At 35.1% G+C, this 12,749-nt stretch overlaps 1 protein-coding gene across 1 annotated transcript in view; it reads left to right on the top strand.

Moving 5' to 3' along the window:
* Positions 1 to 11,994, top strand: part of Tmtc3 (transmembrane O-mannosyltransferase targeting cadherins 3) — a 43,126-nt gene extending 31,132 nt beyond the window's left edge. The window contains exons 11-14 of the mRNA XM_021174046.2: positions 4,336 to 4,439; positions 5,495 to 5,664; positions 6,866 to 7,092; positions 8,142 to 11,994. Coding sequence (XP_021029705.1) covers positions 4,336 to 4,439; positions 5,495 to 5,664; positions 6,866 to 7,092; positions 8,142 to 8,956 — 1,316 coding nt within the window. The 3' untranslated portion in view covers positions 8,957 to 11,994. The remainder of the gene's footprint in view (positions 1 to 4,335; positions 4,440 to 5,494; positions 5,665 to 6,865; positions 7,093 to 8,141) is intronic.
* Positions 11,995 to 12,749: the final 755 nt, after the last annotated feature.

Genomic DNA, 12,749 nt, shown 5'->3' with positions numbered 1-12,749 from the left:
CCCTCCTTAGAATTGGGAACAGAACACCCATGGAAGGAGTTACAGAGACAAAGTTTGGAGCTGTGACGAAAGGATGGACCATCAAGAGACTGCCATATCCAGAGTGATTTTTTTTTTTAAAGCACTGAAAATTGTCTGAAATGACAGAGGTTAAGGGTAACACCTACTCTTCCTCCAGGCCCAATTTGCACAGGGTAAGACATGGTCATAGTCACCACCTAAAAAGGACAGTTACTGTGTCATTAAGCCAAAACCAAATTCGATTAGAACAAGGTGAAAAGACAGTAATAGAAATATAACTGTTGCTAGTCTACTTTCCTTAAGTTTTCATGTAGTCTGATGTTGCGTGGAATATGAACTATGTGTCCTATATCTCCTCTTTGATTTATGTATCTTCTTGAGCCTAGACTGTATTTTTCTCCTCCCATCTGTCTTCTACCTTACCATCCTTGGTTGTGTGCACTAGTCTTTTGTAACCAGCCTCATGGCCTCTCTCCCAAGCAGCTTCCCCTCCGAGTAAAAGCACTTGTTTGTTGACCCCTTACATTTTCTTTTCATATGTTTCCTGCGAGATACACATGTACTTATAATTCAGGTCCTTTGAAATCCTAATTGATTTAAAATGTGGGGCTTCCTCTTGGCATCATAAACATCCGATTCATGTTTACGCTCGCATCACCTGACTGTTCCTGTATACAGAAAAGTTCACTAAATGTACTAATTCTAATTTATTTTTAGTCTTAGATTTTCATTCTAGAATTTGTGTCATTTTAAAAATTTTGTTGCATTGTGGGTGTGTGTGTGTGTGTGTGTGTGTGTGTGTGTGTGTGTGACAGTCACAGGCCACTTAGAATTAGTTCTCTCCTTCCAGGGAAACAAATTGAGGTTGCCAGGCTTGGCACCTTTACAAATGAGTTGTCATGCCAACTTAAATTATCATTTTCATATCAAACCTTAGGATTTAAGCCTGCTCACTCTTATCTCACTTCTATGTTAGAATGGTGATTTCTGTCTCAGCATTTTTGTAAAGACTAAATCAAGTGCATGTGTGACACGTATTTATGAGTGATCAGTTTTCTCGTGTGAATGGTGACTGTTGCAGATGTAAGCACTTACCTAAGTAGCACACCCCCAGTTTTCACTGATTTCTACTTGGAGCATACCTGCTACCTAGCCTGTATCTGTGACTTCACTATGAACATGTCCAAGAGTAAGTTCTAGGAAACCCTTGGCTAGGAAGATAGGTACTCAGCACCCTCATTGTTTCTTTTGCGTAAAGCACATGAACTTGAAAACCTTGAGTATAATAACATTTATGGTGTTTTGTAATGTGGTGTTACTAGATATTGCAGGAAGTAACAGCATGACCAGAGTAAGCTAAAAGAGGCAGTTGTTTGTGGTTAAGGTTAGACTCTGAAACACTCATGGTACCGTGGGCCTGTAATGTCAGCACTCAGTAGACAGGCAGAAAGATTAAAAATTAGAGGTTAGCTTAGCAGATTAAGGCTTTTGTATGTTAAACATTCTTTTTTTTTTTTTTTTTTTTTTTTTTTTAGAAATTGGGATAACCTAACTTACATAATGCTTATAACTGGTATTAAACAGACCTTAAATTGAAATGAATCCCATCACAAATGTTCCATACATTTTGAAAAGTAATCAAATGTCTTTTTGTATAGATTAAATGTTCATAAAACAGTGTCTAGCCATGATAACATAGTAAGTAACTTTAAATTATGAGTGCAAATATATTATTTTCAATGCTGCCAGAGAACAAGGAGATAATCTCCAACTGTGGGGTACAGTGAATATCTATGCTTGCCATTATTGTATTAAATATTGAGATAATCAACTTAAACTAGACAAGGAAAATTTTTAGGTGACCTGATCCATCACTTTGACCCTTTGGTAGGTAGCACTCATATGACAGCATTATAGCAGCAGGTTTCTCACATCATGGCAGGCAGCAAGCAACGGAGCAGGAAAATGCCTGAGTTCAAACATTCTCATTATGGCATACCTACAATGACCTTACTTCCTACCACTAGTCATCTCTTAAAGATTCCACCACGTCACAAGAGCAAAGAACCTGTGTACATGACCTTTGGCTGACAGTCCAGAACCAGATCACACCAGAGAGAAAGGGTAAAGGAGAATAATAGCAGATTTGTTCATCACCTGTACATTAGCCATGTGTCAAGCACTGCTTTAACTGCTAAAAACCAGCAGTGAGTAGAACAGTTTTACCATTATGCCTTGAGTTTCCTATTGGAAATGTAGTTTAAATTTACTCTGATCTTTTTGACATTTGATAATTTTAGTTGACTGTATAAACTGACAACAAATGAATAACAGAAAAAAAACAAGTTGTGTTACCTCATAAGGATGGTGGTCATAATACCGTATGAGTTTCAGCAGTGATTAACCTTGTATAGGTTTGGCAACAGGATGGGGTGGTCTTGGGTGCTATGGGAGAGGGGAGCTGTGAATAATGTGCCAGACTCTGCTGATGAAGTTTCCTGGGTAACAACCATTTGAGATTTTCTTTGTCAGTGCCAGATGTCTGACCCTAATTGTTTTTCCTGTTTGAAAAGAATATTCTTAGACAAGTAGAGAGATATCAGAAATTCTTTGTCTGTTTGCTTTTTATATCACTAAATTATAGAGAGATACATTTTTTTAGGGTTCTTAGTTTCCTTGAATAACCAAGTCAAAATATTCTACATACATTTGCTGTATGGCATAGAAGACACATAAAAGTTACTTATAGGGCCGGGCGTGGTGGCGCACGCCTTTAATCCCAGCACTTGGGAGGCAGAGGCAGGCGGATTTCTGAGTTCGAGGCCAGCCTGGTCTACAAAGTGAGTTCCAGGACAGCCAGGGCTACACAGAGAAACCCTGTCTCGAAAAACCAAAAAAAAAAAAAAAAAAAAAACCAAAAAAAAAAAAAAAGTTACTTATAAATACACAACCAAAAAATGTATATATGTGTGTAGTCATGTCTTTTTAAGTACTTGAAATTATAGTTAAAATATAAAAATAAAAAGCATAGAGATTAGAAGTAATGGCTTGAAAATGGCTCTTGAAAAATTATCATTTGGCAGAGAATAAAGTGAGAGCAGATCCCTTGTGGGGATCCCTGAAGGCAATTCTGAGGAGCACTGGCTATGCAAAGCACAGGAAGTGGAAGTGGAGACCATTTAGAAATCTAAGTGTTCATGTGTTTGTGCCTGTAAGTCCATTACCACCACACAGGGAAAATATCCAAGTTTCCCAGATCTTTCTAGCTCTTTCCAATCCTTTCCACCAAATAAAGTAGAACTGCTTTCAGTTACCATGTATTTCTTTACTCATCTAAATTGTGTATGTACTCATCCTCTGTGGAGTCTTTATTTTATTTTATTTTATTTTTTTTGGATATCTTGTATATAATTGTTTGTTGCTCATCAATGTTGTTCATGAATTCTAAGAAACAATCCTTTTGTGTGGCTGACTAGCACTTCTTCACTTTGTCCAGCCATTTATCTGTTCATGGACTGTTGGGTTTTAAATTCTATAAATAAGTTATATAAGGATGTATTATTTAAAAGAGAATGACCACAACTTCTTATGTCAGCCTATCAACCTGTCACTCAACTCTGATCACATTCACATTTTCTCTCTCTCTTTTTTTTAGATTTATTGTATGTATATATGAGTACTCTGTAATTGTCTTCAGACACCAGAAGAGGGCATCAAATGCCATTACAGATGGTTGTGAGCCACCATGTGGTTGCTGGGAATTGAAATCAGGATCTCTGGAAGAGCAGTCACTACTCATAATTGCTGAACCATGTCTCCAACATCACAAAATTTTCTTTAAATATACAAGTGTTTCCATTTCTTATCATTCTACTAAGATACATATTTGTTATTTAAACCCATGTCCTAATTATAGGAATTAACCATAGTCATTTTTACTTGTAAATTTGAGCTATATTTTTAGTGATTTCCAAACTGTGAGATGAAAGAAGTAGATGAGCTATTCATGGGCTAATGTAGTAAAACGTGAACTACTCTGTCGCCTCTCTCTCTCTCTCTTGCCCTAAACCCTTAAAGATGCACTCAGGAAGTTTCCCATGTTGCGTGCACTCTGTCCTTATACTGCTCTGAGTGTTTTTGTTGTGTCATCAGCCCTGTCGGTTGTACGTTATGACAAGTTGTTTTAGAAGAACTTCCCAGAAAGCAGGGCCAGCCATCCTCTCACACTCTTGCTTGTCTCTGAAAACCTGCCTTCCAACAGTTGCACTGAGTAGTGCTGGTGTATTTACCATTAAGTGTTCTGTTTTGTTTTAGATGACATCGGTGCCCACATGAATGTAGGAAGAACTTACAAAAACTTAAACAGAACTAAAGAAGCTGAAGCGTCTTATATGCTGGCTAAATCACTGATGCCTCAGGTAAGTTGTCTCCTTCACTGTCCTATGTAAAGACTTACCTAACTCGTTGATATAAACAAGTCTGTCCTACCCAGTCTTTTGTTCCTGATTAGACATAATTGCTTGCTCAAATGATTTTTTAAAAAGGTTTGTTATAGTTAATGTATAAACACTGACTCATAGAACATAAATACCTGATGCTGATTATAAATTACAAAAAATGGCTAAATGAAGAGACTTTAATTCTTGTACTTTAAATAATCAGCTCAAATTTACTATCAGAGCAGTGAAAGGAAGTTATAACCCAGTGGCTGCCCCTCTGCTGCTTTGTTGTATTAATTGGCTGTTGTGGTGGTGCAAGGAAAAGGTCATTGGATATACGGTACCACAGATCTATGTATGTGTTATGTATAACAATTAACTTGAATTATTGGGTAGAACATTTATTTTACAACTTTACTAAACAAGTAAGGTTTTAATATGACTGTAAGATAAAACAAGCTGCCCTACTATTATTGCAGCCAAGAAATGAATAATTTTGTTGACCGCACTAGAGTTAACAAAGTGTATGGTCGGATTGAAATGGATTGTTATCTTGTGTTGTACGAACCACTGACCTCTAAAACGTCTGGTTTATCTGACTTAATACAAAGATAAGTGTAAACAAAAAGCCAGAAATAATTCATAGTTGGCATGAGTGATATCACTGTATGTCTTTCAGTGTCAAAATTTGTATTAATATTTTCAGATACTTGTAGTACTTGCTTTTGTGTGTGTGCATGCATATGATTTGATATGCTCTCTATGTAAATAAGCTGGCCTTTAACTCACAGAATTTCATTTGCTTCTATCATGCACACATTAAAGACATATGCCACCATTCATACCCTGCTTGCTTTTTACATTTTTATGATTTAATTTGTTATATTAACAAAACTTTCAGCAAAATCTTAGGTTCCATGTCACTTGAAATAAGTCACTCGGAAAACTTTGGGTTTTTTTGTTTTTGTTTTTTTGTTTGTTTGTTTTGCTACTGTACTGTCAAATACACAAACATGTTTTTTCTCTTAAAACAGATTATCCCTGGTAAAAAATATGCAGCCAGAATTGCCCCTAATCACCTAAACGTTTATATCAATCTGGCCAACCTTATTCGGGCAAATGAGTCCCGCCTGGAGGAAGCGGACCAGCTGTACCGACAGGCCATCAGCATGAGGCCAGACTTCAAACAGGCTTACATTAGCAGGTACCATCTCAGAGTTACCACTGTAAAGTTGAAGCTATAGCTGCATGAATGTTTCAACTAAATTACCAAGGTGTTCTTTTAGTGTTCTTTCTTGACAGCTATGTGCATCAAGGGTGTGCCTTGTAGTAGACAGACAGTCACACTTTGGCAAGTTGAAACTAATGGGAATCATTACAGTAGCTGACATAGGTTCTGTTTGAAAGAGTTCTAGAAGCATTATCTTTTAATGCTTATATAAACATTATCATTTTCATGCTTAAGGGACAGTGCATTTTAAACTTTCTTTTATATATTGAGCATGAACCTTAAAATGTATAACATTGTTTCTCTGAGTAAAGTATATTCTGAATTCAGCTTTTTGAGATTAAAATCTATTCCTACTGCGGATATTGTCTTTGTTTCCTCCTCCAGTAGTCAATAGGTCGTACATTATTTCATGAAGACTTTGGTAGTCTCTGCATTAAAACAGTAACCTTGGTCTCATGTCTAGAAGTTGCTGTATTTTTCTTGGTAAAAATAACTTCACTAGTTTTAAGCAAATTTACTTAATTTTTTAAGTTCTCAAACTCAAAGTGGAACCATATGGAAAGCTAGATAAAAGTTTTTAAGCTGCGTGGTTCTAGTGTGTTCCTGAAAGCCACCTGTAGGTGGTACAAGTGCTCTCCTAACCAACCATTTGTAAATTCAGTTCATTCATTCATTCATCTATCTATCTGTTTGTCTGTCTGTCTGTCTGTTTTTGAATAGCCATTATATAAGAATATTTTGAGGGAGATAAGTTAATATATGTGCAGATTTCACATTTCTAATTAGTACAGTGAGACATATCAGATTTAAAGACGAGAAAGTCTCAGTAACAACACGAGTTTTTTCAAGTGTTCCCGTGTTATGATCTGATTTACTGATCTGCCACTGTAATTAGCTGCTATGCCTCCTAGCAGTCTAGTTGGCTTTTTTAAAGATTCATCTATGAGCATCTTCCCTCTGTCGCCCTTCTGATTGCTTCTCACACTTACTGTCCAGTCAGGCATGCACTTTCCTTTTATAATATCTGAAAGCACATGCAGCTAGATTTGCTGGAGTTCAGACTTGAGGCTGCTTTCAGAAAGTGATTTTTTTTAAAAGAGTCTGTTTCTGTGTAAAGAGGTATTTATGGTGTGGCATAGTAAGATAGTAGTCCTTGTCTGTTTGTTTCCTGCAGGGGAGAGTTGCTTTTAAAAATGAATAAGCCTCTCAAAGCCAAGGAAGCATATCTCAAGGCACTAGAGCTGGACAGAAATAATGCAGATCTCTGGTACAACTTGGCAATTGTTTATATTGAACTTAAAGAACCAAATGAAGCTCTGAAGAACTTTAATCGAGCTTTGGAACTGAACCCCAGACATAAGCTAGCACTGTTCAATTCTGCTATTCTAATGCAGGAATCGGGTAAGTTGCCTGAAAATATCTCTATTTAATCAATTAAAATACTGTAAATCCCATAATAAACATTTTGTGGCCAGGCTGTTTATTGCAAAATAATGTACATAACACAACGTATGAATATTTAAAATACTTGACATAAAGTCCTTTCAAGTGACGTGAAGAGGCATATGTGGGAGGGTTACTTGCATGACTTTATGAAGTCATGCGATGGTGAAAGTAACTTCAGAAACCATCAGGCAGCACCTCTAATACCAGCATATAATATCATTTTATTCATTTAAACATAGTAAAACTACTTGTGCAGTAAATATGAAGTCTAAATACTGTAGAAGTGTTCAGAAAATACTATAACTGTATTAAGTATCCCAGAGCACTATTGTTTTTCAATCTCATGTTAGTTTACTGTGACTTAAAAGGAAAATACTTTTGCATAGCTTTATTTAGTTTTTCAAATATTATTGTAATTTCTAGTACTGTCTATAATTTAGTAAACTAACATTAATCACAATAGTGTCTTTAAACCATATTTTATGTGGGAATGTTTTCCTTTACAAGACAGGAAAAATTATTTATATTAATTTTTATGTTGTAAATATTTTCTTTATTAGGTGTTGAATGTATTTCTTTAAACTTTTCAGAATTGAAAGCTAGTATTTTGCATTCTAAATGATAAAAATTGCTCATTACCCAACATGTATACATAAATACATACATACATACACACACACATATCCTATAATTATAAGAAAATTCAGTAAATTAATCCAGAGAAATTAAAGAACTTGGTTTATAAATTCAAAATACTAACATAACTGTTCTTGAATATACATCTTTGGGAATCCTTTGTCATACACACATCTACTCTTCTCTAATGCCCTTGGTATCTGGAGTACTGATCAAAGGTTTCAGTCACATTTGTCTTTCCTACTTTCTTTTCTACTTTTTTTTATACATAAGATAAATTGCTTTATTGCTGTATTTTGTAACCTAACAAAATACATGAATGGTTCATTCATTGATAATTTATCTCCTTTAAATAAAATTACTTTTAGGTGAAGTTAAACTCAGACCTGAAGCTAGAAAACGGCTTCTAAATTATGTAAATGAAGAGCCACAGGATGCTAATGGCTATTTCAATTTGGGGATGCTCGCCATGGATGACAAAAAGGATTCAGAAGCTGAGTCTTGGATGAAGAAAGCTATCAAATTACAACCTGACTTCAGAAGTGCTTTGTTTAACCTGGCACTCCTGTATTCGCAGACTGCTAAGGAGTTAAAGGCATTGCCAATTTTAGAAGAGCTGCTTAAATATTATCCTGACCATACCAAGGGTCTCATTTTAAAAGGAGACATTCTGATGAACCAAAAGAAGGATATACCTGGAGCTAAAAAATGTTTTGAAAAGATACTGGAAATGGATCCAACCAATGTGCAGGGGAAGCACAACCTGTGTGTCGTGTACTTTGAAGAGAAGGAGTTACTAAAAGCTGAGAGGTGTCTTGTGGAAACATTGGCATTAGCACCTCATGAGGAGTATATTCAACGCCATTTGAGTATAGTCAGGGATAGAATCTCCTCTTCTGGTATTGTGGAGCAGCCACTGGCCCCAGTTGATAAGACTCCAGGTACAGAGGAGAGAGGGGAAATCCCTTCTGAGGATGTAAAAGAAATCAACAGTGAATCCAGACCACCACAAATCTTAAAAACAAACGATAACAGAAACTCTAAATCCAACAAGCAATCAACAGAAAATGCAGACCAAGATGCCCCCCATAAAACAACAAAAGACATCAAAGAAATTGAGAAGAAAAGAGTTGCTGCTTTGAAAAGGCTAGAAGAGATTGAACGTATTTTAAATGGAGAATAATACTAATTCTGTGTCACGTAATAATGTTTGCAAGACCTTCAGTCTATATCATGTGTTTGCTTGTTCTGGAGACCGAAAAATGTCAAGGATATATACTGGGTTTTCAGAAACTGTGTAAGGTCCTCTCTATAGGATCAAAATGAGAGTTTCATTGAAGACCTACCTGTCCCAGGATATATATTTTATAAGCTAGGGCACAAATTTTAATTTGGGTGACTAAAAGAGAAATCACAAATTTCAGGTCACAATTTGAAACTTTTATTATAGAAAGAAAAAGGTGTGGGTTTAATATACAAAGCAAAGGGTGGGGAGTACTGGTAAGTCTTTCTACTAATCTGACTGAAAAATACGGGGTGTCAAAGATGAACCCTTGGAGATAAGTCCGGATTGTACTGGGCTTTGTGAATTCCCATTTATTCACTCTTTCATTTTTCTTTACCTCTTTGGATCCAGAAATGGACTGGTACTCATGAAAGACATTCTCTTTTCTTCAGTACTTCTTCTCATAAGCCAAGCGACATTGTATTGCAAATGTATACTGTTTCCTTTCTGTGTTCTTTCATTGGGATTAGAAGGAATGGTAGGGGAAAAACCATGATAAAGTAAATCAAGCATCCCATAGATGAAGTGTAAGGTTAGGACTACATTTGTCCTTCACTCTAAGCTGTAAAGCAGGGAGAGTGTTAGACTAAACACACACTCCTAGTGGTGCTCACTAATACTCTGTTCTCTCTTTCACACTGAGAGTGCTCTGACATAAGCTGCACTACCATGACTACTCATTGACACTTGCTCCCCAAAGGGTTCTGCTCTGGCTTTAAGCTTTAGCATCATGAGAGGAATCGCCTCTATCTTATTCTCTCTGGTCTTCAGGTAACATCAGTTTTCTGTTTCCAAACTAAGACCTTAGTTAGCCCTTCTTACATACCTAAGCCACTACACTCCGTTTTCTTTAACTGAAGGCAACACAATGTGACATTTACTTTTAAACACTAGATTCCTCTTATGGTATACATTTTATTAAGTATTTATTTTAACTACTGATCTTTCATAAAAATTTTAAACGTTTAGTTTAAATTGTTAGTTCCCTTGAGTTAACTAATCTCTAATTATATCTTAGAAACCATACTTCCGTAATGTTTTCTAAGAAATTTTTTATAAATAGGTCACAGGAAACATGTTCTGCATTAAAGACCCATTCCTTTTAGTTTCCCAGAGGACCTGACATAGATTTCTTTCTTTCTTTTTAAGATAATTTAACTCTAGCACTAAAGCCAGTGGGTGTTAGTTCTTGACCCAGGAGATTTTGGTAACCATCAAAGCAGTATCTTGTTTCAGTTTTTAGAGTGTATCTTTGTGACTTCATATATGGAGTGGAGATTACCTCATGTACTATAACTTGAAGATGAAGTTACTATTCTCTCTGTATATCTCTGGAAAAGTTTTTGCTGATAATCACTACAATGGAAATTCTAAGTGGAGGACAGCTCAGTACATAAAGTCAAAGGAAATCTTTTATGATAGCAAACATATTAAAAGTTTGAAGACTATTTTAGTAAATTTATATAGCTAGTCAAGTGATTAGGATAAATATTAATATCCAATAATTTTTATAGAAAAACATCTTTTATTAGCACTCGTAATAGTGTCTGTCACAAAGAAAGTACTCATACTTGAATTTTAATTTATTTAAAACAAATCCATCTTGAATAGCAATTATTAATTATTACCAATCAATGATACCCAACTTCATTTCATACTAGAATCCTATGGAAGCTTTTCTGAAATTGAATCATGCTTCAGTCTTTCCCAAAATCTCTTTGAGTGATTCTGATCTATATAGTTAGAGTTAAGGGCTACTGCTCTAAATTAGTTCAGAAAAGGTCCTTTTTTTTTTCTCCTGTGTTAAATTTGTAAATTACTAATACAACCCAATTAAGTTTTGATGGCTTAAATCCCACTAAGGAATATATTCTATTGAAAATATAAATAGTAAATTCTATCAAACTTGGTTATGGTCAAATTAATATTTCTTAAGTCCGTGAAATTTTATTGAAACTATTCAGATGAGAAGATTCAATAAATATCTCTACACCCCCAGCTGCCTCAAAGCTGTTATCTTGAAGACATGAGAATGTAAACATTTTAAGCCCAGTTTACTATCTTATGGTTTAGCACTTTGGATATCTCAATTTTAAAAGCACACACACACACACACACCGCATATCACAGTATTGTGTGCAGATATAAAAGGATATAGCTTAATTTTCAACATTTTACAAATCTCCTTGTCATAAGTTCTAGCAAAGCTTTGACAATCTTCTGTTTCTCCTCCACCGCTCCTGGGAAAGTGGAGTTCAATTCCAAATTGCTACTATATAAAACTATAGTTTCCCTATCAACATTTAAAAGAGGAAGTTTTCTAATTCTTCTAGTGACAAGCCCCACTCACCAACCCTCCTCTTCCAGGCTAGGCCTTATAATGATTCTCAAACAGGTCTGAACTCAAAGGCTCCAGTGATCCTGTCGCAGTTCCCTCCCTGTGTGCCTGGGAAGACTGGCATGTACATCCTTGCCCAGTCCCAGTGTGATTATCTGACGTCAATGACGTTGACAATAAGATAACTAGTTATATCACTTTGTTTAACGTTTCGTGTATACTCTTAGGTATTTTGTGTGTGAATTACACAATTCTAATAAAACATCATGTCTTTCTTTACATCTGAGTTTTCAACTTCATGTTATAGAATGCTTCAAAGATGCTTTAATGAAAATTATTAAGAATATATAGATTTGTATGTCAGTTTATACTTCAAAATCCATATATTTGTCATATTTATTTTTTTAATTGCATGGCCAAATGATATTTAAAATGAGCCCCCCCCCCCCAAATATCTGGTAACTGTTAAAACTCTTGTCACTTATCCATATTAAGGGTTCGTTAAAAAGTAGTTAAAATTGTATGCATTTTTATATTACTATGCTGTGTATCACATTTCTAAATATTCATTATTAAATTGTTACTTTTTAAAACTTTCAGCCTGATTGTCTTGTGATGTTGAAATCCAAAGTTTTGTGTGTACAGAAAGAAATCAGTGAGATGACATGTAGTTTATTAGAAATGACCTGGGAATAGCAGGTCATACATTATAATTCCTGATAATGCTATATTTTCAGATATTAGAAAATGAAGAGACTAAACTAAAATTTGGAATTTTATATAATGTTTGCTTCAGCATTTTTCCAGGTTCAAATCCAGGTTATCGCCCTTACTGTAATTTAGGGTAAGTTATTTTATTTCTTCATGCTTTTTAAAGAGTTGGTATACTTAAAATCACAGACACATTTCAAGTACTTAGTATATACATTTAAACATAAAATGTTAGCTCTTCTAATGGGTAAACACAACCTGACTTATGTACATGCTAAAATATTTGTTAGTGATGGATATAATAGCAAATAAGTAATTAAATTCATTACTAATGTCTATGCATAGATAGCCTACAGATAATTCTGGGATAAGTTAAAATGAAAACTAAGCTTAAAATTGATTATACTGCCTTGCTCCTTTACTGCTGTCAGGGACATAGCAAAAGACTTTAGAAAAAGTCTGAAGTTTTGTCTCAGGCAAATTCTTTAAAATACATTTCATCAAAAATGTCTCTATGTCAGTGAAGTAGATATTTCCCATCAAAGAGTTTATGTTCTATAAGAATTTGGCGCCTTTCTACTTCTGCTTTCAATAAAGTAGATCTCAAAAATCATTGTAATTTATCCTTTCTTAAAGACTTGA

This window comes from Mus caroli, chromosome 10 (assembly GCF_900094665.2).
Source record: "Mus caroli chromosome 10, CAROLI_EIJ_v1.1, whole genome shotgun sequence".
NCBI classification, from domain to species: domain Eukaryota; kingdom Metazoa; phylum Chordata; class Mammalia; order Rodentia; family Muridae; genus Mus; species Mus caroli.
This window is presented reverse-complemented; position numbering and strand designations above follow the sequence as displayed.